General features: G+C 37.5%; 1 protein-coding gene across 1 annotated transcript in view; it reads left to right on the forward strand.

Annotated features, from left to right (window-relative positions):
• Positions 1-27,049, forward strand: part of PRTFDC1 (phosphoribosyl transferase domain containing 1) — a 45,570-nt gene that overhangs the window by 8,904 nt on the left and 9,617 nt on the right. The window contains exon 4 of the mRNA XM_032183451.1: positions 16,360-16,425. Coding sequence (XP_032039342.1) covers positions 16,360-16,425 — 66 coding nt within the window. The remainder of the gene's footprint in view (positions 1-16,359; positions 16,426-27,049) is intronic.

Consider the following 27,049-nt stretch of genomic DNA (forward strand, 5'->3'; position numbering starts at 1 on the left):
TTTCAGAGGAAATCTGATAGGAAACCATAGCGTAAAAATAATGTGGTTACACTGTTTATGTTCTACACACATCAGTATTAATTCTTAGACCTTTAATAAAATTCCTGCAACTGAATGTGGAGGTTGCAGCATCTGAAAGCATATTTTTGCTTCCTCTAGAAACTGAACTGTATTTTTCCATTTCTTTTTTTTTTTTTTTTTTTTCTTTTTTCCCCTACTGGAATGCTAAAATGATGCAGTACAGAAAGTTAAGGAGCTTATACACATGGACAGAAAATTACATGCTCAAATGTAGATCAGTAAAAAAAAAAAGAAAAAAAAAGAAGGTATGCTTAATTTGTAAGAAAAGTTTATATCTGTAAATCCAGAAATACACCATTTACAAACAAACAAACAAACAAGCAAAAACACCAATTACATTGTGCTAACTTAGATTTTGAAGGCTTTTTGATTTCTCTCAAGTAAAAATTATTAATAAATATATAAATGATTAATTATGAAATGGGAAAGAATCATGTCTGGAAGATGCATGGAGTGGCACCCTCCATAGAAATATGAAAAATTCTTCGAAGAATGCAGTTTCTTGTAGACTTAAAGGTAGTATGATAAATGTACTGTATTTTTTTTATATTATTATTTTTTTTTACATAATCTCAAAATAAGGAGATAGTTTACATGGGGATTTGATTAAAGGCTGTGTGGTGACTTACAAGCTTCCAGCACAATGGGCAAATTAAAAGAAAACACCGAGGTGAGAGTTAGGAAATACGATTGTTTAGATAAACATACGGAAGTAGTGTGTAGACACTGTAGGGTAAGATTCAAGACGTAGATGGAAAGGAAAATAAAATCCAGTGGTGAAATTTGAATGAGAAACAGCAGCTCCAAGTTTTAAGAGTTGTGAGGCAGTAAGTATAGTGGCTAGACGAAGAAGTACTAGCATAGACCTCTCATGAAATACGGTGCAGGTATGGATAAGCTGCATGCCAAGTTTTCAGGGAAGATGATGTATTCTGGAAACTGTGATGTAAGAACTGAAAGAATTTGGCAACATCTTAGATACTGAATTCTAAGAAATTGCACTTGAATATGGTATAAGTTAGGAACAGTATAATTCACTGCAGAGATTTTTGAGTGGAAGAATAATATCTAATATATTCAATTTCACCATATTGAATTTTTTCCTGACTGATCACTCCTACACAGGGAGTTGAAAAGTGATGAGAGTTTCAGATTGATAGAAGAATTCGAAAGTATTTTCAGAAACATGGTAGGTTGAAATCAGGAATGAAAAGTATTGAAGAAAGTGGATGAGCTTGCAAATGTCACCTAAGGACATATGACACCAGTGGGAGAGTTAAGAAATATGGATCCAGAAATCCTTTAATATATTGGTGATATGGAGAGCTTCAGCACATTAAAGAACTAATTCAGAAAAATCCAGTGGGAAGTGCAACAGAGGAAGCTGGAGGTTTACTAGCCTACATCCGACACTAAGATGCTTACAGATTAATGAATAGGACAAGACATGAAAGAATGTTTGAAGATGAAGAAGAAGAGTGAGCGAGCAAAGGAATAGTAGACAGATGTCACATACTAAAGGGCTGAAGGGGATATGCTTTAGTAAAAAAACATAGTGTGAAGTCACCCAAATCTTACACTTTCTGTAAAGAAGTGAAGGTTAACAAGATCCTATCATTTTTCTTATTTAAAGCATATCTTTTTTTCACAGAATCACAGAATCACAGAATCACAGAATTTCTAGGTTGGAAGAGACCTCAAGGTCATGCAGAACAGTAGAGTGTTCCTGAACAACAAGAAGAGTGTCTCTTTGTTCAGCGTGGAAGAGACAATTTAGGACAGGCTAATGAAGGTAAAGGATGAATTAGATCTTGAGGCAGATGTTCTGGCTCCTCAAATCTAATCCCCAGTTTATAGGTGCAACGACATCATACTGTTCCATGGGTATGCCGAATGTGATCTCTAAACCAAAGCTCAATTCTGAAAAGGAATTGAAAAAAAATTATTAGAGGAGTAGAGGAAGCATACAGAGTCTGTAGACATGCTTGAGAAGTTTCTAGCAGCCTCTCAGCAGGAGAGAAAGTAAATACGTGTGAATTAAGAATTCTTTGGGGGACAGATGATGGAAGCTAAAAATGGAAAAAATCATACTAATTTGTGGTTGAAACTGGTAGCAGGGGCTGGTGGGAGAAAGGAGAAACACCCATACTTGAACTGGGCAGACCAGCGTGTCATTGCTACATGTTCTTCTGAAAAGTTTATTTTTCCCATATTGTTATCCATGGCTGTCTGTTTCATTCTCAGAATTATTACGTGATACAAAGTCCATATGGTGGTAAGCCATGTGTTTTGGGGAAGGACAAGTGAATCTTAGTGGCATAGCTTTTCTTGTGAGAAGCATGGTGAGCTAAACAAGGAGTGAGATACTTTTCCTTTAGACTTTTGTGATTGCTTAGGTTATCCTTGTGTGGACTAATGGGACAGGAGACCAATCATCTCTGTTATTTTGAACTTGTGTAGTGCACTTCTTAAAAAGGACAGTAGTTGAATTGTGATAATGTATCATAGGTAAAATTTCATGCCAAGCACAGATTATTATACAATATCGATCTGTTTTCCATATAGTGCCTGAATTGCAGATTTTAGAAGTGCATTTTTCATATTCTGGTGGCAAGAAGGTATTGTTGAAAATCACCCTGAAAAATATGAATGAACTTCAAAGGAATGTTGTTTGCTAGTCACTTGGAGGAAATTTGCAGTGGATTATGTGGATTGAGCCAATTCATGTAATCCTTTAAAATTAATACATTATTTATGGTTTCCAGAACATAACTAATAAAAAAATGTGACCTCGAATTGTAATCCACACACAATGGTTGCATTGAAGTCTGTTCACAAACAAATCCATTGATATGATCTGTTTCCTCTTCAGCCTCCAGTTGTTTGAAATATATTTACAACTGTTGGTTATTAATCTTGGCATAAACAGGACCATTAGTGCTGCAAAACTCTGAAAACAAGCAACAAAACAAGTATTGTTTAGTAGAAATCTGAATGTTTTTGTCTATATGAGGCCATTTCAGTAAATAGTTTTGCTAAACCACTCTACTGTAGGAGTAAGGAAACAGAGAGATTTTATAATGAGTAAGTTGAAAGCCAGTTGATAAATGTGGTAAAATAGTTTATTTTTCTGCCTTGTAGCTTTACTTCTCATATGCCATTGCTAAATACTTACATCTTAAAAAACAGAGCAGCGTGAGACATCAGACTGTAACTACAGTAATGAACTGTGTAAAATTTATATCCATTCTTTGCTTAATTACCTGTTCCTATTCAATATGATTTTACTGTGTGGTACTTGTTTGTTTTTTTTTTTTCCTTTTTTTAGGACCAGTGTGAATTTTACATTTACATCTGAAAACAGTGTATTGTAATCTGTATCCTAAAAAAGCAAATAACTCCTTAATGATTTCATTAATTTAACAACACATAAGAAACAACAAAGTGTACTGCTTGGATTTAATGATTTACATCTAATACCCAAACTCTTCATCAGTGATATGATGACTGTTTTATTTCCATACCTACATGTCATGAAAACACAGTTTATAATCTCCCAAGAAAAACGTACATCCTGAGATGGAGTTGACAGTAGCTTTTGGAGTTACAGGCTGTCTCATGGGCAGGTTGTGAGTTCCCTTTATTTTGCTTCATTCACACATTTTAGCTGATGTTCATTTCATCTTCTTTGATGTTGAGCAGCCATGGAAATTAGGGCCTACCTGGTAGATTGAATACCTGTGAACTTTTAGACCAGATTTTACAATAATTTCACAAGATTGAACTCCATATTATCTGCAGATGATCAGTTTGACAGGCAAATAAATATCTGTTGTAGGCAAAATGAGCTCTATTTACTTAATTTGGAGGGGTTGTGCATGTACTATACAGCAAAAAAATAAAATATTCTCAAACTTTTTCAGGTGCATGGCTTGCAACAGCAGACAGTGAACACCTGTGCAGAGATTAGAATTTTGCAGGATTACATTCTTGTCTTGTCTTTAGTCCACAGAAGCTACAAGCGTCAAGGATACGGACCTTAAGTTGTAGCTGTTCTGAGAAATGTGTTCTAGTATAGAATATGCTATGAATATACTAGGAATAGACGGTTCTGCCAAGTAGATGTCTGTCGTATGGACAAGTTAAACACGGGAGGCTTGCAACTAGCTTTCTGCTCCTAGCATTGCCTGAGGGATCCTACCTCGGTGTACTTTTCCATGGATAAAATGCTATTTGGATCCTCAAGTAGTAATGTCTTTTTGAGTAAAAGCTCTGTGAAATGCTCAGACCTGTTAAAACTAGTGAGTAAAACGTCCTTTACGGTTCCAAGCTGAAGATGCTGCCAAGTCTTAAGCAGGCACTAATGCTATCTCTGTATTTCTGATGCTTTCATCATTTTCTGAAACTTAGTCAGACCTGAGATGCTTAATAAGGTGAAGAACACTGGAAAGAGATCATATTTTGTGCAGGGAGAACGTTTGCAGTTGCTAGAATTCACTTTCCTCCTAACATTGTCCAAATGTTTAAAAACAGAAAGGTTTTCATGAGGGAGACAAAAAACTCTTCTACATTCAGCAGTGTCTTGCTGCAAAGTGTCAGCCTCAGAGACACTCAGGCTTTTCAGAGAAATAGCTGAAAAAGTAGTAGTAGTGGAAGTTGTCCCAAAAGCTTATTCTTGCAACTGGCTGAATATTTTTTGAAGAAATTTACAGAAATTTAATGAGAAAAATGTCGACTCAATCGGTAAAAGCGTGGCTGATGTTATTAGTGTAACAGGATGATCCAGACAACTTTGAGAGTATACTCTCACGCCAGATACATCTGCAGTACACCAGGTGTAGTTAGTTCATGGTTTGGTGCAAAAACAAAGACTGTGGAAATGGGCCTTTTTTCTGATTTTCTGCACCAACAGCTGGGGCGATGATGATGCTCATTCTTCATGAAGCATGGTGCCCTCGTGCCAGCCACGCTTGCCAGCTCAGGTGTTTCTGGGCACATCCCTGCCTGTCTCAGCCCAGATGAGACTGGGTACCCGAGGCTTCCTATCTGAACTGCTCCAGCTACCTGGGTTCATTTTCACTGAACCAGCTGCACGCATGCAGCTCAGCCTGCTGGTAGGTCTATATTGAGCACAGCTCCTGCTGGAGAAAGAAGTCTGCCCGTGGTCTGGGGATCCTCATTGCCAGAGAGCAGTGCAGCAAGCCTCAGAGCCCACCACTTCAGAGGGGTCAGAGGGAGCGTGGATCAACCCTGGTTGTTTTCAGAGAACCAATCCTCTTTTCATACAGTTCCAAGGCAAGCTGCAGAAGGCTATGCTACAACACAATAAAATATGACCTGAATGCTCAGTGTTGTGGTTTGGAGGCAGATGCTCTCCTAGACATCCTCAGCTTCCATTTAACTTGTATGCAGAGTTGTGACATATGAGAGCTTGAAACCATCACTTGCTCAAAGCTCTCTTGAACATAAAGAGGAATAAAGTGTTTCTGATTTAAGTTATTTTTAATTAAAACATACAGTATTTTCCTGTTGGACACTGTTTAAGGGTTGAAGTGTTACTAATAATATAAGTAGGCGTTGATTTGTGAGCATAGCTCAGGAAAGGTCATTATAAGGCAGGATACAGTCAGTTTATCAAGTTCATCTGTAATGTAAAACTTGCTCATGGAGAGGTGATCTCTGTAAGTTTCTGCATCAGATAATACACCTACACACCGCTTAAATATGTTAACACCATCTGAAGTCTTAGGGATTTTTTTTAAAGTATGAGTAAGTGTTTCGGTGACTCATCTGAAAGATTTGGGGGAACCAAACAGATCAGCCGGGGGAGAACTGAGTAGGAAGCAGTCTGATTGCCATGGGGACAGAATGAGAACAGATGTGGCCGTGAAGGCAGGGTGGTACGGAGCTGTCCTGAAGCTCTCCAGCACCATCAAAGTATTGTTTTAAGGCATTTGTGGGACATATTGCAGCTAGTAATTACTTGCCTTCTCAAGATACCTTTCATTTTTAGCCATTGTTCCCCACTTAGATACTGCCTTTATACTGCTTTGTGATTTTTAGCTGTGGAATTCCTAACTGAAAATAAAAAAAATAAAATACACTATTCATGTATTGGGGGTTGATACTCTGTTCTGCTGGACTTCGAGTCTAATGCAAAGTCTTTGAGAGATTTTCGCTAATCTTTCTGGAGAAATTTGTCTCCCCCCAGGGTCACATTTTTCTAACAAGCTGTAATGTTTTCTTTTGAAAAATGTTTTCCAAATTGAAATAAATGTTTTAGATTATACTATGTTACAGAGGGTAGACGGCTACTATGCGTAAATGAAGTTTTAGATCTGAAGTTCATTTTTCTTAACTTTTTTTTAATGTTTTCTTCATGAGCTTAAATCTTTGGTATTTCTAAGCAATCCAGCCTTCTGGAACATCTTAACATTTGAGACCGTGGATGTTTTTAAAATTGTTCAGTTTGAGAACATACTCAAAGCATCAAGGGATTTCATTCAAAAGCACTCGAGAGGTCATCTTTGCAAAAAGTTAGATTCGAAAGTTCCCCTGGATACAGGATTTGTTGTAAAGCGGCGGTTTGTTAACAAAGCCGAAAAAATTGAAGTTCAGTCTCAGTAAAATATTTTGTTTCATATTCTGCCAAAAATGCAGCAAGCCACCGTTAAATCATGACATTTCCAGCAACACTGGATGTCATCATTAGGAGAGGCTGAAGTCTGTATTTTCTGACTGCTTTGTAGGTTTTTGCAGTGACAGGGAGATGGGCTCTTACCTGGAAGAAATGTCCAGAACATGATGGTTGCTAATGCTGCTGTACAAATAAGATCTGGCAAGTTTGAAAGTACCATAATATGTTTATCCATTGGCAGAGCATCACCTTGATTACTTATTTGGATGCTAATAATACCATTTAGTGTGTGGTTTTTTTAATTAAGATCTGAAATGGGGCAAAATTAATTAAAAGAAGCCCGAGGCTTCTAATTTTCCCAAGGAATTCTATGACTCTCTTCTGCTGGCATCCCTTACATGCTGTTTCTTAAAACAGATCATAGCATGTGTGATGTTCATGCGGTGCCACACCCCAGGGGTGCTGTAAGGCATAAACCAAAAAGGTTGCTTTAAAGGAATACAGCAATAACGAGAAGCACTCTGTTATTGAAGTGCTTATCAGTGTGACAGATACGAAATTTGTTTCCCTCTTCCTTTGATAAACAAAAGTTAGAATATTGAAATACAGCAGGAATGGTAGAAAATAACCTTGAAATGCTGGAAAATAATCTTGAAAAAAAAAAAAACACTTGCTGAAGGTTATGTTGAAAGTTTCCAAGTTGTCACTAGCAAGGAACTGAACATCATATGAAAGAGAGCTACCAAGTTGTAAGGGATACACTAGACTTCAGGTTGCTGGAAGGGATTAAGCATTTGAGGTTTTTATCAGTATCATCTCTTGAGAATTTGCTTACAGCTATCTGTTGTCTCAGCCTATGGCTATTTGACAGATTTGAAGATTCTTCTTCCTCCCTTTTATCACCAAATCTCAGAAACTGCTGGTAGTCGGGGTCAGGAGGTCAGTACTTTATGCTTAGTTCAGTGAAAGCTGTTTTCCCTTGTCCTTTCAGAAACCCTCAAGGGACAGTTTTTTTTCAGTTTAGAGCTAAAAACTTGCTCGTTTTTGTGTTTGTTTACTTTCATGTGTTTTTCATTAATTAAAAACAATTAACAATTCAACAATTAAACACATGGGGTAAGATGGTACACTTGGAATAGTCCCATCTGGGGTACTGAGCCCCTCAGTTGGTGCTGGGAAATGTGACTTCTAGTCCTGTCGCTGTAATGGTCATGTACACAATAATGAACAGTAACTGGGTAAAAGACATACTCTAATTAGCTTGGGTTTAAACCAATACTGACCTTTTCCTAGGTTGCTTGATGTCCTTTTTGATTTTTGCCTTACCATGGCGTAGTAAAAGGAGGAAGATTCCCCCTGCACTCTTTAGCTTATGGTGCACTTTTGAAAGCTAAGAAAAAAGCCCAAGCCACCTATTCCATGAATATGGGCCTTTATTATATTATTATCACAGAAGGTGGGCACCCTTAGTAATGTCTCCTGGCAGTCCAAAATGAGTTCTGGCAGCTACACTTCCTAAATTGTTCTTTTGCCTGAACATTTTAAATTTGCTCTGCCTCTCATCTCTAGAGACAAAGTAGTGGTCTGAATCTCCCTTTGACTGAACAGCCCTGTGCAGTTGTACAATTTCTCATCCTGGAACACATGCAGATTTTATTTCTATGTTTTAAATGTGGTTTTTGTTGTTTTTTTTTTACAGAATAAAAACAAGTTAATAGTGTAAGAAAGCCTTGGAGTACACTGTTTGTGAACTCAGCTGAGATTTGAAGATATTTTGTGGTTTTCTTTTATTTATGTTTCCAAAAATTTAGTATTGCATGTTCTGGATTTCATTTCTTGCTGATCTTTCTAAGTGTACAGGTGCTTTTTGTGGCATATGGATATATGTGGTGCTGCAGTCTTACTGCCTTATTCTTAAACAAAATAACCCATTGAACCAATACCAAGGAAATATATAAAACCTAATTGCTAAAGTAGAAAAGAAAATATCAAAATAATTTTTATAATCTTTATTAACCATGTTAACTGTTCTAAATTCTATTGCCATTTCCAATAGTTTGACCCTTCTCCAACAGTTTGTGCCAATATAACTGAAGTTACGTCTTTGTTCAAGGATTTTAAGGAGAGTTTTACATGCAATAAAACTACAGGGCTAGACCATGTATGCACTCACATCTTTAGAATTCTTTCCCTATTTGAAAATATTTGAAAATTTCTTTAATCTGTATATCTACAGAACCTATTGATAGATGGAAATAAAGGGTTGAGCACATTCCTCCAGGAAAAACAAAAAAAAAAAAAGTAAGGAATTTACATCTTTTAATATCTGTCCCTAGCAAATATGTTGTTAATTACGTTTATAATCTGTATTAACCTATGTTAAGGGTATTGGCATTGCATGTCAGTTCACCTCTGTTGATGTCTGAGAGTATTCCCAAGAGAGATCAATTCCAAATGCCTTGACCAGGAGGGGAAAAGCTTCAGTGGCAGTTTCTGCTTTATTAGATACCAGAGAATCTCCATGGAAGCCTCTCTATACGGGATGAATTTATAGTACCAACTAAATCATGTCTGTTTCAAAATACCTTACCTCCTTTGGATTAAATACCTAGAAGGCATGCAGGAGTCCTGGTATACAAGAAATTACTGAATATGTGAGCAGATGATTATAAACATTCCAATTTATTAAGTTTAATAAGGTACTGTTGCCCTGAGAGTTAAGCTGAGGGATCTCTCTTGCTTTTGTAGAAGAGAAGCAGCATCTACGTGTGTTAGCACACGTGAGCTGATGAGGGGTAGTACCTTGCTGTAAGTAAGTTCATTGTTTGTGTTTCTCTGTCCAAAGCCTACTTCCTCATTGCAGAGCTCTGGCCTTCCCTGGAACTGGATAGACGAGCCTGAATTTGAAGTGCTTCCAAACCTGTGTGATGGAGCTTTTTGTTAAGGAATAACAACACGGAGGAAAAAGAATAGGTGAAATGAGTTAGCTTGTAGATGTAACCATAGAGATGTACAGGTATGGCTTACATTGTAGGAACTGGAGCTCAGATAAATATACCAATACCAGTTTAAAATTTACTATCTCAGGTTATGCTGGTAATAGGACAGGTCTCAGCGCAGCATAGTTCATGTTATAGTTACCAAGCAGCTCAGGAAAGCATTGTAGCCCCAACTTTAAAGCTAACAGAGACATACAGAACCATCAGTGTCTCTGTATAAACATATTTTTACTGTTCCTGGGGGATAAAGATGTTCTGACAGTGGGAGTGTGCCAATTTACTGTGTTTGATTTCCAGTTGGTTCAGTATCCTTCACTTGTCTGCAAGGTATTTAAAGCACGTCCTACAAATATCTCAGTGACCTGGCACTTGATTATTTTGAATGTGGGTGCGCCCTGGAGGTTTCAGTCTGCACTTTGGTACATATTTGATTCTGGGTTAGGGAAGGCATGCTTTCTTCCCGGTCTTTACCAGGGAGTGATCCATATCATTTCCATTCCCATTTGCACAATCTCCAACTTAGCAGTACATACTAATGAATGTTGCTTCTTTAGCATATAGTCCTAGTTTCCTGCCATGAAACCCCTGACAGTCCATGATCTGAGCTACACTCCTAAGGTCCTTCATTCTTAGCTGTTTTCTTCGTTTGTGAAATCCAAAATGCTATCAGTTAAGTATATTCTTGTAAGTACAGCATCTTATGTATTACCATGCCACTGATGTTCTTACTTCTGCTGAAATAGAGTATAATTTCATAGCCTACATTTAATACGCCAGTTTGACATTACCCAGTAGTCCAAATAAGCTAATAGATGATGTAGATACCATACTGACACTTCTCAGACCAACATATTAACATACCGAAGCAGTTCTCAGGAGGCAGGCTGCACAACAAGTGAATTTCATACTAGAATATCTGCATCCGAACTGGAAGATCAAAATTTTAATTGTAATTATTATGACTGAGATGATAGAGCATGGTCATATAGCAAAAGATATTAGAATTATTGAAACATACAGAATTTCAAACAGAAGTCTTTATAATCGCAGATGCATCTACCTAATTGCTGCAAATACCTGCAATTAATTTCTGCAGCACTATTTTTTAAATGGAGAAAGCTTGGTTATATTATGAATCCTTTTGCTGCAGCTAACTCAGAGAAGTAATAATTCTCTATTTAAATGTTCTGTGAGAGACATGGCTTCTGTGGTTTCATTTTTGAAGGATTGAACTGAAAAGTAAATTCTTGTCATATCTGCCTCTGTTTTCCTCTGAGCGCTATGTTTTTTCTTAACCGAAAAACGTATCTGTTACTTCACATGCCAAGGCTCTGCTTGGGTTTTCTGTCATTTTCAATTTCAGCTTCAGCAGTGTATTTTAGCCATTGTCTTGGACACAGCCATGTCTCTGAAACTGCAGTCATTTCATAAGCCAGTTGTGTCCTCCATGTAAGGTTTCAGAGTCTCAGTTTTTCTTTGAACTACCAAGAGTTTTGTTCAAATCCTCATCATTCATTACCCCGGTAAATGTCATCTCCCCTCTGCCTTTAATGCCATCCACCTTGTTCCCTCAGTGCCATTCAACATGTAGCTGCTGTTCAGATCACCTTCAAAGGAGCTGTTTTCACAGCCAGCCCAGCTGCTGTCCTTGCACCACTATCAAACACAAAATAATGTTTTGTTGAGGCTTGCTGAAACTCCATTCTTCCAGATCATAAACCCCACACACGTGAAATCCACTTGTTTTCATTATGTAGTGGGTAAACCCTATGGATAAGCCCATATTTCTGTTCTGAGAAGTTCAGACTGTAGAGTCCCATTAATCATCCAGTATAATGTTTTTGCAAAAAATCTGCAAAGACTGGTTGCTAGTATTTTTCCTCTGCACGTGGGGAGAAATACTAGATTGACTGTATCTTTTAAAATCTCTCCTCAAATATACTTCAACCAGATTAAAATGAAACCTTTGAATAAACGTGCAAGCAAATTAACCCACAGTAGTACCAAGGGGAATTGTGTTTGTGTGAGAGAGAGCCTAAGTGGATAGTTGAGGATGGTACTAATGGAAAATGGTCAAGATCATTGCTTCTTATATGCCTGTGGTAAATGTGATTGAAAATAATTTCTTTCTGAGTGCTCAGTGAGGTTTATAAGAAGAAAATATTGATGTCAGTCTCTTAAGCTGGGATTAATTTCAGCTAACTTCAGATGTCTGACAATTAGATGTCTAGGTGTGAGTTATTTGCTGTAGATTTCCCATGTGGTGAAACAAATGATTTCCGTGATCTGCCTGGCTTTCTCCAGTCATCATGAAGGGAGCCCAGGATGAGCAGCATAGAGTTTGAAGTCTTAACTTTTAGGTGCCTGAATTAGGGACAAAGTAATCCTGTTTTTAATGAATATATTTCAAGATCGTGGGTCACCCTGTGAGAACAGCAGTAGCATAGGTAAGACAAAGTTAATGACAGTCTTACTGGAAAACAAAAAGATGAGGCCTAAGTGAATGTATAGACTGAACTCAACACTGCTTTGGTGGACGTGTTGGACCAAGCCTGTTGGTGAACAGGTCTGAAAGTCACATCCTTCTCTCTTAAGAGTTTCTCCAATTAATTTTGGGGGAAGAAAATAATCACATTTTTTCCCCAAGAGGTTACATGCAAACTGTGGAGACTATAGTAACTGTATGTGTGATATGTGCAATATTGCCTTGGTGTCATTTCATAATTTAGTTGTGCACTTAAACTGTTTTGTCAGAACTACTTTTTTTTTTTTGCCGTGATTAAAGAATCTTTGTTTCACTGAGCCCAGTATTAATGTACTCCAGATTCTGTTTCTTTAGAAGAGTAACAGATGTTCACAGTTTGGTGCAATTTTCAGATGAGCAATGCTGTTTATAATAAATTTTCCTGAGACCACCCAACTCATTTCACTTGTAACTTGAACTGCGTCCAAGTGTTGATCTCAGGAGATGTGAGATGTAATAATTCTGTGCCCCACCCAGTTCAAAAGACATGACTTAGTATAGATGGAATTTAAATATCTATACTTCCAATCAACGTAGAAAGTCAAAGTTTTTATCTCGCGTGCTGTGAACAATGGAGGTGAAAGTAGCAACATTCTGGCTTTCATTCATTAAGTATTCATAAGATCTGAAGATGCATATTGACAAGATCTGCAGGAAATAAAATCAGAGAACAAAGGTGAACAGGTGAAAAAGCACAACACGGCAAGTACAAACAAATACATTGAGATTTAGTCTGGAAAAATGCAGATTTATTAAATGCAGAAGAAACGGAAATGCAGTATTAAACATAGTATGTGATGTGAAGTAGGGATAACACAAAATGCACCGTGGTTTATCAGGAGCAACTGCAATGAATTGTTTGCTGCATAAACCAAAACATAGTGTGGCTTTGAGTTGTCTATCTGGGACATTATATTTAGTCTCGAACATAAAACAGCAAAAATTGTGTTGATAGGGTTTAATGATCCTGAGGAGCTTTGGGAGATTGAAAGCAAACCTTTAATTCAGGTATTTGCATTTATTAGAAGTCCTGTAGACTCAATCGTATCAGTGATGTTAAAGTATTGAATGTCTCCCAAAGGAAAAAGAAGCCCTGAATGACTTGAGAGTGTGGAAATTCAACAAACAGTTCTGAATTGACAGTAAGAGCTATGAATGAATCAGTAGATTCTTTTTCTTTCTGACATTTATTGTACTTTATGCTTAACATTTAGTGCAGTGTTATTTTGAGATTATATACTGAGAATTTAGGAAAAAGCACCGGGAGGTTCCTATGGCAACCATAGTGTGCACATTCCCTGTATGAACACTGTGAGAGCTGTAATGTGACACTGTGGCACTGAGTCCTGCTGCTTGGCAGGTAGGTATTTTACACTACGAGTTAATTGATAAATTTAGAGGTACTTCTAAATGGCATTAAAGGCAATGAACCAATTTCTTTTTTTTTTCTTTCTCTCTTTTTTTTTTTTTTTTTTTTCCTTTGGCAATAGAATAGCCCTGCTGTGCGATGCAGGTCATTTTTTCCATATTTCTTGAAAGCATCTTGGCTGAAACGTTCTGAGATGCATTTTTCTATACATTTTTTAGGCACAGTGAATATGCTGCCCTGTCCTCTGATTCATTCTCTAGTCAGAACACAAAGATTTTCATAGCGGTGTGCAGTTGTGTCACAACACCCAACGTGTAACCACACAGACGGGGGGGATGCTCTGATCCCCCAGCTCTCAATGGCTTTTGTGTTTGCTTAACTGGTCACCAGCAATGAAGTTGCTATTTCAGCATCTTCCTTTCAGCTGAAGCCAGAAATACCAAATGCAAGGGGAACAGTGTTGCTGTAAAGACTGATGAAAGAGATTTTTTTTTAATTAAAAATAAATAAATTCACTAATTGCTGCACCTCACTGCTCTCTTTCACTCTCCCTCTCTTTTCTCTCTCTCTTTTTCCACTAGCAACTGAGGGCAACCTGCCTCTTCAGTCATTGCTGTGTGTCGGCTGTTACAGAAATTCCAGTCTTTCTCATTTGGAAATGAAAAAATATTTTGTCACTGCCTTGGTTACACACGCCGTGATAGATATTAGAACCCGCTTTTTATAGTCTAATAGTAGACTTGACCTGAATACGTCCCTGACTTTTGAAGAATGACCTGGACTGCTCTACAACAAAAGGCTTATGCTGTTAAGGCTGAACTTAAAATGTTCCCAATCTCCACTTATTGCTTACTTTTAAAATAGCCTTCTGAGGAATCAGTTGCTTGGTTTGTTATTTTTCTGTTTTTCCTTACAAAAATAAGAGAAATGTTGAACATTATACTAGGAAGCATATGGATGTAGCCTTCATTCCAGCTCTAGCTCTGTTTCCCAGGAAACGAATCTGAGCAGCATGAAAAATATCCAGAGCTCCTAGATCTGGTGCAGAAAAAGTGAAAGCAGGTCTAAAACCTGTCTTTTTAGGCAATGACTGCTATGGACCTCGTACAAAGCTGTGGTGTGGGCTTTTTATGGGAGTGGAGTCTGAGCAAAAGGGAACTCTTCGTGGGTCTGGGCTATGCGAGCCTGGAGAAATTCTCATCTGGGCAATGCTGTGACCATTACTTGCTGTTCCTCAGGGAGGTTGTGTTCATTTAGAGAATCCATGCCCATGGGGACCATGCATGGTTCCTGGGGCTGTCAGAGTGCTTGAAGGAGTGAGCTGCCTGGGCAAGTGAGGTTTCCACCTGCATGGGAGGACAGCAGAGGCGTGCAGCCGTAACCCCACCACCTGCCCAGCACTCACATGCCTCTGCTGCTGCTGCTGCCCTATGAGAAGAGCTACAAACCCCTATGTCCACCAGTAAATCCTCACCTGCCTCCTTAAGTCCCACTGCTTTGCTACTTACTTGTGGAAAAGAGTTTGACTTCAAAGCATTGGGTTTATTTCTGGAATAAAAGCTAAAGTATGCTAAAGTCGCATTTTCAGCACTTGTCTCCAATGATAAAGCTTTCTGAGGTTATTGGTAAGCTGCAGGGTCACATTGTGGTACTGCAGCTGTTATTAAAATTGGACTAACCCTGTCTCCCTGTGGGGAAGGAGATTAGATTAGCACATGCACCAATTTCTCAAAAAAAAAAAAAAAAAAAAAAAAAAAAAAGGAACAACAACCCACATTAACTATACTTATTTTTGCTCTTGCTTTCTCTGGAAAACACAGCCTGGCTATGACTAGGTATTTTTTAATTTGCTACTTTCCTTAAGGCCTATTCTGTCTTCCTTTAAAAGTAGGGCTCCCTTAATTTCTCCTAAAGTTCTGTGCGGCTGTTAATGAATTTGAACTAGACCTGGTTTGAGAATTTTCCATCAGGATGAATTTCCACTAGAAATGTCTGTAAAACAAATCTATCTGAAGAAAAGGTTTTACTTTTTTTTTTTTTTTTTTTTTTAAATACCTTTGCTAGTAGGAAAATCAAAGCATACAATTCTGTTGGGATTAGTATGACAGTATTTTGTTTTACTGAAATGATCTCAAGGATTTTATATGAGTTAATTGAAAAAATAAACAAATAAAACTCTTGAAACCGTATGGCCCTACACGTACATGCTGAAACTTTTCTTGATAGCAAGTGATAATTGTTTGCAAAACATTTTCCAGAACAAAAAATGAGCAAATTTCTTCTATAATAGCTAAGTTCTCCGTGTGAGTGACAGATAAAGGCACATTTTGCCTGTGTTTATAAAAACTGTTCCAAAAAAAGTATGTACTTACAGGTGTTTTGTCAAGTGTTGAGACGCTGCTGTTTTCCTGTTTTGGAAGGGACAAATGTGTTGCTTTACACTTTTCATACTGAGAAATAGCAAGCAAAGGAAAATCACTTGTTTAAAAAAAAAAAAAAAAAACAAATAAATAAATAATGCAACTCTTTCTACTTCAGTAAGCCTGGAGATTGATGTTAGTTTAAACACAAATGGCGGAGATGATAGAATGATAGAAGTCACAGGAATTAATGTCTTTCTCTCATGCACTAGTACTAATAATTATTAAAAAATATTAGTAGTTAAGAATGTAAGAGATAAAAAAAAATAACATGTTTATACTTTTATACAGTTACATCCAGTATCAAACTTTTGTCTTTCTTCTTTCAGAACGATCAGTCTATGCAAGACATGCAGATAATGGGAGGAGACGATCTATCAAAGCTGACTGGGAAGGTTTGTTGATTTTAAATTTCAGCAAGAAAACGCATCCACTAAAAGCAGTTGAGAAATGCTGTGTAATTTTGCACATGATCTCTCAGTTTCAAACCAGACACTAATACTGCAATCAAAGAAATGTGTTCATCTCTATTAGATTGCTGTAATGCCATTGCTTTCGGATTGCAGATGCCCCAAAAGGTCAGAATGTATCCCCTCCATCCTAGTAATGTGGGCATTTGCCAAATAGTTGCACATACATCATCAGTGCTATTGTGGGCAAAACTTGTGCTGGAATGCTTCCCCAGAGCTTGTTTAGGTTCTGGACTTTTTTTTTCTGCCCCCTAAGGGTGCATGCATGCAAAGTGCACTTTGAGTATCCCTGTCAAATTCAGCACACGAGGAGTTTAATATAAATTTGCCTACTATAAAAAGTGGAACCTTTCACTCAGCTAATCAAATGGGATTTTTTATTTCAACATCAGACTGTCTGTATGACTGAATTTGCTTTGCACTATGATTGGACTTTGTGGTAATGAAATAGAGAGAGTGGTTTGAGTCAGTGAAAAGGCTATTTTCATCCAACCATGATAATACAAAGCAGTACTTTGAAGAGGAAGGAAGGCTGATTTCATTAGGCAAATGGTCTATGTGGAAAATGGTCACAAATGGATTCTTTACTTATGCATTAAGGCAAGATAATACTTGTTTTGTTATTTGTACTGTACGTGCAGTTACTCTTGTATTAGCTGGCAGTAAATAACATCAGTTTCTTCAAAACACTCAAAGGAGCTAGCACTCATTTGCCTTGGTGTACTGTAGCACACAAGAAAATGAATAGAAGAACGAAATTTTAAATATTTCATTAATATTCAATAGATTTTGATGCATCTAGAACTTAAAAGAAAATGTTAGTATACTCAGAATATTTTTGTGATAGGTACATCTTCAAATTACACTTCTATATTCTGTTGGGTGGTTGTGTTTTTGCAAATTATCATGAAAACGTTCATCTTGTTCTTGTGAAATAGTAATTTCTTTGCTGCTTTCTACAGTCACTGGAGTAACCTGTTCTTCTGTGATGGTTTTGCCTATGCTTCTTTACTTCGTAGGCAGAGCTGGCAATGCACCTGACATTCCTCTTTCCCAGATAGTCCAAGCTCTTTCTTAGTTTCTAGGCCAGCTCCTCTTCCCCATCTTCCAAACCCAAAGTTTCATAATGAGAGCCTGGTGAGACAGATCCTGTTTTCAGTTATTTATATCATTTCCAGATACAATTTTTCTAACGTAATTTGAGTTCACTGGGACAAAATATAATTTTCTGTATTATCAGGACGTTTGTGTACTTGTGTGTGCATATGTGTGTGAGAGAGAAGGAAAATTTCAGCCCTGATAATTCTGTTCTTTCCAAAAATGAGGTATGTTTTCCTTACACTGAAAATCCCAGTGACCTTTTCTTGTTGGCTGTGCCCTCCCAGGTCTGGAACAGGGACATAACATTTGGTGTTGGGAGGCTGGAGGGTACTTGTTGATGGTGACTTGGATTGTTGGGTGAGGAGTCTGGGGTCCTGGGTAAGTGTGAAGGGGCTGGTTTGGGAACGACAGAGGTGGCTGTTGAGGGAAAGAGCCCCATGATAGAAGCTGGGTGTGGACAAGCTGAAGCAGAGCAGGACAGGAGGGTTGGGTAGGACGGGGAGCAGAGTTCCTGAAAGGGCACCCACAGAGGTTGGTTGTACATGTGGTTGTCTCTGTGACACAGCTGATGGGTGAACAAGTAAATAGCATTTTCACAAGATGTGAAAATGGGATTTTCTTAAGACTTGTGTTACTGATTGAAGAAGTGGGACACAAGGCTTGAGCTCAAATGTTCAAACTTGTGCGTCTAAAGTTGGATGTATGGAGTGGCCTTATGTCCACAGGTGCCAATTCCCCCATCTGTTGTTGACTTCAGCAATTAGTGAAAATGTTCGGCACGTTTTACTAATCAGCCTTTCGTGGATTGATTCAGAGCCTCCTACAGTCAGTGTTTATCTTTCCTTGAAGTGTTTTTTAGTACCTTAGTTTAGATGCTCGTTTTTAAAACTGCTGGCTTTAGTAACTACTTGAAAGTCACTGAATGAATTAGGGGAAGACTTACTGGTAGAATTCAACTTCCTTGCTTCTAACGGAGCTGGGTGCTTCTGCCTGCTTGGAATACTTATTATAGGAAGAATGTAATTATATTGAAAATTAATATGCTAGGTGAAACCATATTAACTTAATGATCATGGAAAGTGTTTTCTAAAATGTCTGCACGGGTTCAGAATATAAGTTCCATTAACTTCCTGTAAGGTTCAAGACCATAAATAACTTTAACAATTCTGAAAACTGCAGACAAAAGATTCTGAGATTTGAATCTTAAAGTAAGAATATGTGGAACTTCGGCTATTCAATAGTCTTAGTGAACAATTAATTCATATATGTTACCTATTATTGGGGAAAAAAAAAAGGTTATAATTATGAACGCTATTCTACAGCAATCTTCTTTTTTTTTTTTTTTTTTTTTTTTTTTTCTGAGAAAGCAAAACAAATTAAGAAAATTAAAAAGCTGTTAAAGATAATAGCTTTTCAAAGGGAATAATTTCTCCTCTGTACCTCTACAGAAAAAGCTTTTGTTTTAAAAGTATTAAAAGCATGGAAAAAAAACGTGTAATGACCCAAGCCATGAAAAAGAAAAAATATTCAGAGAGAGAAAGGGTTAGCATACAGATCCAAACTGTCATGCAAAAAAAAAAAAAAAAAAAAAGTAATACACAATTTGAATTTCATCTTCCATGAAGAAGGTCACAGAGGCAAAAATTAAGATTTCCATGGTATGAATCATTAATAAAGGTACTTGAAAAATGAGTCCTGATATAGCTTGAAACTCTAATGCTTTGCAACTATTCATTTCTATGCAGAAAAAATATAATTTCAAAATCTCTTCTTTAATGATGAAAGTAGTGAACGTAAAATATCCCAGTAGCTGATTTCATAGTTAAGTAGCTGCTTAGCTTTCAATTATTCTAAAGTTAAAATGCTCATTTGGGTAAAAATTATCATTAATGTTTGTAAAGATAAATAAATTTTGAAAACAGGTGGTAATTAGTAGCTATCCAGAAAACCAGAGGCACGGTTTCAAAGTGAGATGGTAATGAAAATGTACAGATTAGGCAAAAGAAGAAATGGTATAACCATGTTCGGCATTAATACTGTAATCATCCTGAATAATACTGTAATTATTCATAACATTTTAAAGTATTTGTGGTATTTAAACAAAACAAATTTTAGAAGATCTAGAAATTTCAGTAGATCCAGCTGTACCAGTGTTGTGAGTTATCATTGCCATTTACCTCTTATATTTGTGTGTATGTTTTGTCTTAATATGCTGTAAATTAGGGTTTGTGTCTTTGCTGAAGGGAAATGGAATTATCATTTTAATCTGATATCCAGAACTGAGCTCAGAAAGCATTAAACGCAAGAGTTTTGGAGCTGGTTATGTAGTCCAAAGTGTCTACTGGCAGGAGTTATTATGTATATCATTCTGTATGTAATATCCTACAACCTTTCAAAAAAGTTCCTATACTGATTTGACTTGTTTCCATGTAAATGAGACGAGTTAGACAAATTCACAAACTTAAAATTTATGTTTACAATGATATACTTATTTCATTTGGATAATGTATTTATTTTCAAAGTTAGATTCATATATATTTTATAGTTATCACTGTTTCCATATAACAGAGAATTTGAACAAAATTAATCATTGTCAGGTAATATTTGTCAGGTTAATGAGAATTTTGAAGTAAAACAAAGTAGCTACCTAGTTAGTGTGATATAATTATGGAATCCATGAATTTCTGATATTCTAGCTGTCTGTAATACAGATCAATGTTTATTTTCTTTATGAACGACTATTCCCCTTATTCATATTAAACACATTGTGTTGACAGCCAGTGTTTGGACATTTTCAGAGAGGCATAGAAGGTAGTAGAGATCAAGAAAAAAAGAAAGTGAATGTCTTGTATTCTCTATGCATTAGTTGCATTAGTTTGAGCATCATTCCATCTCTATTTTAACACTCTCCCTAAAACAACTGATCAGCTCATATCAAAAAGAGGTTTCACTCAGAGGAAGATATCTACCACTGAGTAGTCCCCACTTCCTTCAGGCAGGATGTGTCTTAGAAAATCTCTAAACTTCCTTTGTCTATGTCTCACCCAAATCAATTTATCCACTGTCTATCATTTTCTTGCCCCACTTGTCACATGGGAACATGTTCCAGGAGCATAAGGCAATCTCACTTTCTTTCAACACTAATTTTTCTCTTTTCCTCTCTTATCTTATTCAGTCATTTTCTCTGCTTGTCATAGTTTCTAGCAAACTTTGAATTGTTTCTTTAGCATTCTCTTAATTATGGTAGCATTTCAGTATCGATAAATGATCCACATGGCAACAGTAACATGCAGTTTTATTCTCTAGATTTAAAATACATACATGTATTATGCTTTCATTCACCATTCCATGTTTTAGAGTTCTGTTGGTTCTGTATTTATTATTATTTTTTCTCATTCAATATTCACTGCCTTGAGTACAGTTACACTCTCGCTGTATGTATTCCTTTCTGGAATGATGCCCTTAAGTTTGCAGGAAAAAAATGCCATGAGAGATTATTTACATGACAGTATTTTAACAGCACAAGAGATTATTTGTATGACAGTAAAGATACACAGAATCCACTGTACACTTCTGCAGTAATCATGTCCCCAGCTGTCTTCGCATCTCTGTATGTATTTACATCTGTATATCGTACTGTATTCCTATCATACATTGTCTTACCTTTTTCATCTTTTCAGAGGTTGATTTGGCATATTTTGAAGCATTTCAAATCTTCTGTACCTCTTCTTACCTCTACTTACCTGCCATCTTTAGTCACTTTTGTCATTCTGCTTTTTTTTCTTAATTAAATTTTAACCGATCTACTCTTATGACAGTTGCCATCCTCAACCGCTTTTTCCACAGCAAAAGATACTCTTTTTTTTTTTTTCCCCATAGTCAATCACCTTTCCCTGCACTTCCTTCTTAGGTAATCTGCTGTAGTGTTCATTATTATTTACTTTTTTTTTGTTCTTGTTCTGGAGAAAAGTACGTACAAAGGGAACTTCCCAAACTTCCTGTCCCATTTTTAACGAGGGCTTGGTGGCCTCATTTGCCTTTATATCGTGAGTTGATAATTCTATTGATCTCACCTTTGTCAGAAAAATCCCCTTCCAATTTCAGCCTATCAGAAGATTATGTATTCTCCTTCAAGTAAGAGCAAGGAGAGTATGACCTGTTTCTGCATTAACTTTGATTGATTATGGTAATTTGCTCTACTTCTTATGCCCAACAGAAGCATGCTGTGAAGATGGCTGTGAGTAGGGCACGTGCGTGTGCAGCATTCAGCACCGCAGTGCTCTCTAAGAACACCAAGTCAGTCAGAGCACATCATCATTCCCTCCATTACATCCCCTGCTCTGTTAAATCCTTAAGATACTGAACTAGTTTTACAGGCTTTAAGCAGCTGGAGTCTGAGTACATAGGCTCCTAAGGTGCTAACCGAGTTGTTCCCATCAGCAGCTGACACTGACCAAATTGATTTTTTTTAAAAAAAAGAAGCATTTTTGAGTTACAGTGTCTGTCTTTTCAGGATGCCATAAGCTGTGGATCAGCTCAGCAGAAGCGATTAAAATCAGAAATTCATGACCTTTTCTGGAACCTCATTAAAAGCTCCCACTTAAATGTCTACTCTCTCAGAAGTCTCTCATTATTTTCTATCATCTTGACGAGGTGTTAGTACATGTGGATTTCTTTCTTGGGCATACTGTTAAATGATTCCAGTTCTAACAGCTGTCCTCGTAGCTTCCTTTAGACCTCTTCACTGAGACCCGATGCATTATCATTAGCTTTTGTTTGTTGATGATTTTTCAGCCCTGTCACTGCTTCTTCAAACCCAACTGAAGTTGTCATGAAAGGTCTTGTTTAACCAATGGGACCTGAGGTTGCCCAAATACAAAGCTGAAAGAGCTGGTACTGTAGGTGTGATAAGTAAGCTGATAATTGGCTAGCAATTCACTTTGAACAACTATATTATCAATCTATCTATCTTTTGATGGCACAGAGCACACAGGAAAAGAAAGTGCCTTTAGAAATAATCTAAATGAAAATGCAGACTTTTGAATGGAAATTGACCTAAAGGGAATGAAAATATACTGCTTTGGAGTCCTCCACCTCTCACCCTTCAAAAAAGAAATACACAAAGTGGGACTGTATCTTTCTTTTTCAGTCTTTTGTATTTTTTGTAAGAATATGCTTTTATCTGTGGAAGTGGATGTATAAAATAAATCACTGTTTCCAGCAGTTGTTTATTCATGCATACTTTATAAGCTGGTGTAACTAACAATATGTAACGCGTATCCCCAAGGAGTTGAAGCATAGTTCTGAGCAAAAAGGAGAGAGGAAGGAACTCAGGACACCAGTGGGGACTTACGGGGAAAAGTATTTCCATCAGTTGCAATTTCCATGTATTTTCTCCCCTCATAAGACCACCGTTACATTACTGCCATGCTGTACAAGATGAAAGGTCTGTCTAGGCTTGTGTCACATCCTCAGCAGCAGCCAACTGGAATCATAGTAGGGGAAGGATATATGAAACATAACTAGTATGTAGACTTCCTGAATCAAAGTTAAATCTGGGCTATCGTTTTGAATAGATCCAGTGCTAAAATTACTATCCATATCTGTCTTATCTCTTTGCAATTCCAGTTATGCAGCTGATAGTCCTACAAGATCCTGCAGCAAAGAGTTTCATGTTTGAGATGCATGTAAAAAAAGTTCTTTATCTTTCTTTTAAGCTTGCTACCTGATTACCTTCTGTGATCTTTACAAAACATAGATAAATCTGTCCTTTTGATCTACTACCTTAAGAATTCTGCAAATCCTGCCATTGTAGGGTTCTTTTTCTTTCTTTCTTCCATTTTTTTTTCCCTTGCAGTACACTTATTTGGCCTAAAACAGCTTTGTTTAGAGATACCTAGTTGTTAAGATCCAAAAGCACCATTACATTTTTGTCTGAACTCCTGGGTAATTCAGACTGAAGGGTGCCACACACCAATTTCTTCAATGGGGCCACAGTTTCTCTTTTGAGCTACCAACTATTCTGAAGTCACAGAATCACAGAATGGTTGAGGTTGGAAGAGCCCTCTGGAGACCATCTGACAAAACAACGCACTGGGAGCCTGTTGTAAAGTGCTGGCATCCTGTAGGATGTAACTGAGGCAGGCTTGAAGGTAGAATTGACAACTGGGAATTAATATTAGGCCAGTGGAGATACTTGGAAGAAACAAAATTTCAAGCATGCAGATCCTTCTGTTCGTATGAACAGAACTGGCAGACTTCAAGCCAAGATTAGGAGTAATTCTTAATTTTAACCTAATGTGGTAATCAGTTAAGACAGTCAGTTTGGGAGAAAATGGTGATTGCCCTACATGATCACCTGCCCTATGACCAAAGAGGCAGATAAAAATGTTAAGAATTTCTCTGAGCTAAAATAAGAGAGCAAATTAACAGCTGTGGAGCACTGATAAATGAGTTGGAGGTCAGCTGCCGTGGAAGATGATAACGTGCCATAAACCCAGTATTTTATCGAGTCCATGATTTCTAGTGCATACAGCAGTTCTGAATTTTTGTTCCCAGGCTCAGCTGTTGAAGGTATTTTGTGGTCGCTTTGAGGTTGTGGGCTGAGAGGTCAAAGTTCTTTTGTGAAAAATGTTCTCCCACTGGGAACAGGGCTGTTAATTAAATAAAAGCTATTACTTCCTGCTACAAACCATATTTCACTCTAAGGTGTTTTTCCCAGGTTTCAAATTATTTTGCTTTTCCCAGTTTTAAGTTATTTCTATTTTTTTTAACTTTTTTTTTTTTTTCCTCAAATGTGTGTGCATGTTGTTCTATTGATATACTGAGACATTTAAGGAGAAAATATTCTCTTTAGGTACCTACCTGAGTTTCTTGCTATACATGCAAGGACCATGTTTGTCCTGTTTGCTGTAGTATTGCATTAAGTACTGTTGTTTATTTGGTTGTTTAAGTAGAGTATCAGCTTTCCAGGAAAAGCTCCTCCTTTTTAAATTTACAACTTGGCATTTTGCTTTGTTAAAATTTTATATTTTACATGAATATAAAGGCAAGCTTTCCCTCCAATGCTTATTCACTACCTATTTCAAAGCATAGGATATTTTTTTCTTTCAAATTAAGTTTCTGAATAGATCATGAATTCAAAATCTAGAAAACAACAAAAAAAAAGTTATTCTTTTCCAAGAAGGTGAAAACTAATTTCCATAGTACTTACTACTGTCAGGCAGGAGGTATACATGATCGCATTACTCTGCTTGGTCTTGTTAGCTGACATTGTTCCCTTTGTTATTGACCTGTGGGAAGGTAAACAATAGAAATGTATTGACTCAGGGCTGGAGTATTTTTCAGCTTATCACAAGTCTGGATTTTTCTTACGTGTGTTGTAATATCAACCTACTTTCTTGCCGTGCATTAGCTCATGTGGCTTTGAAAGGCAGCAGAGCAGAGAAAACTGCTGCTCAGTTCTTTCAGGGTTCCCACTTAAGTTTAAAATTCACAAATGCATTGAAATTTGTTATAAAAGTGAACGTGTCTTTTTAACGTGAGAGACAGATTCCCATTGAAAGCAGGAAGTAGAAATGATGGCTGCTGCATTTTACATCTAATATTGTCAAAAACATCCTGCTTTTTCCAGATGTCCATGCTGCAATGAATCATTTCTACTACTGCCTAACAAACAGATATGAAAGCAAGTTTTATCTTTGTGTAGATCCAGTTCACACTGCAAGTATTATTCCTATTCAGTACAAATATCCATATGTAGAATCAGAAGTTGTATGCACCCTGGTCACTCAAAACTGGAGAAATGTAAGTTTATCAGAAACCCTCTCCCTCCTGCATTCAAAAAACACAGAGTATTTATTGCACCAGCCTACTACCTGGTAGGAAAAGCTATAAAGACAGCACGAATCACAGCCAGCCATATCTATCAGCTCCATACCATTCCTCTGAGCCATCAGCGATGAAAGCTACTGATTCTTTTGTAATGGCTGAGTAGAAAAGTTTTTCAATTTCTTTGAGAGCTGAGCCACTGTCCCTTCTTTCTTTGGGCTAAGAGAAGCATTTCCAGGACATATTTAAAAAAATGACTCTTCTCTGTGTGTCTTACTGTCAGATATATTAGAGCCGTTGTTAGATTTCTGGACATGCTTCACAGTTCATATTGGTGAAGATGACTCTACTCAGAAATTAAGCCATCTTCAGTCTAGTCAACGTGTCACTAAATATTCCCGCTTCCTGTTCTCCAAGCTCCAAAAATAGACAGAAAATATCAAATGCATGCCAGAAGGCCAGATTACTTTTCTTTTCATGTGGTTTCCTCCTCTGCAATCACCACAGCTGTATCTGAAAGGACAAAACAGCTTTGATCTGTGTGGTGCAAGAGTCTCAAACATTTACATAGACTTGGAAAAAGACCTTTTCTTCAGAGTCCTTTAGCATCACGTCGTTTGTTCCAGCTGTCAGTCGCTGTAGTAGCTCCTCAAGCTGATGAGTTTTACCAGTCTCCTGCCCACCACCTCAGGGGTGGATTTCATGGTGAAGCTGCACAGGACCTGCTCATACCTGTGACCTTTCCCAGCGGATGCTGGATGCGGTCAGCTGTGCATTTAGGATGACAGTGACATTGCTGATAGTGTAGCAATTTGTCACATCCACTGCATTCTTCTTTTATCTTCTCCTATCCATCTGCTCAAGGATATGCTAATCCATTTCAACCAGCTGTGGTTGCACATCACCACTACCTCCTCTCAGATACGCTGTGTGTCAAAACCTTCCTTTGCAGATTGCTTCTCTGCTGCTCTGCAATGCCATCCCTTTCCTGGAGCCCTTCTAGCAGGAGCCTGCTTCAGTGGGAGAAAGGCAGAGGATAAGTAGCAATACCACCAGTTTCCCAGCACATCCCATAGCTTTCAAGGAACTGGTTTCTGGTACCAGAGGCTGGCAAACCATTTTGAATGCCCTCAGTCCCAAGCACAAGTTAAGTATGATAACATCAGTCACAGGAACCCTGCTGCCTAATCAAAATGGGGAGTAATGTGTCATCTCCATCAGGATGCCTGCTTGCTTATACACACAAACTGTTTCCGTATCTCAGTATTTTATAGTGGCTTTTCCACTACAAAGTCTTTACATACAGGGTGTCTCCACAGCATAGAAAATTCTCATTAACGTTTTGGCAATAATGAGAAAGTCTGGTTTGTGTTATGCACAATCTGTGTTTCCTAAGATAGACAAGCCACCTGATTAAAGGGACTTTCACAGAACCAAATCTCCCAGCTCATATAATTTACAGCTCTTGGACTTACTGAATATGAGTAGGAAGTGGTAAGGATAACAGAGCACTGGGCAGAGAATTTCAGGGTCCACCAATATCATTCCTTCTCAAGATAATTGCTCAATATGAGATCTTACCCTTCAGCTGAAGTTTTGTGCAGGTGACTATCACTCT

The sequence above is a fragment of the Aythya fuligula genome, chromosome 2, assembly GCF_009819795.1.
Source record: "Aythya fuligula isolate bAytFul2 chromosome 2, bAytFul2.pri, whole genome shotgun sequence".
NCBI classification, from domain to species: Eukaryota; Metazoa; Chordata; class Aves; order Anseriformes; family Anatidae; genus Aythya; species Aythya fuligula.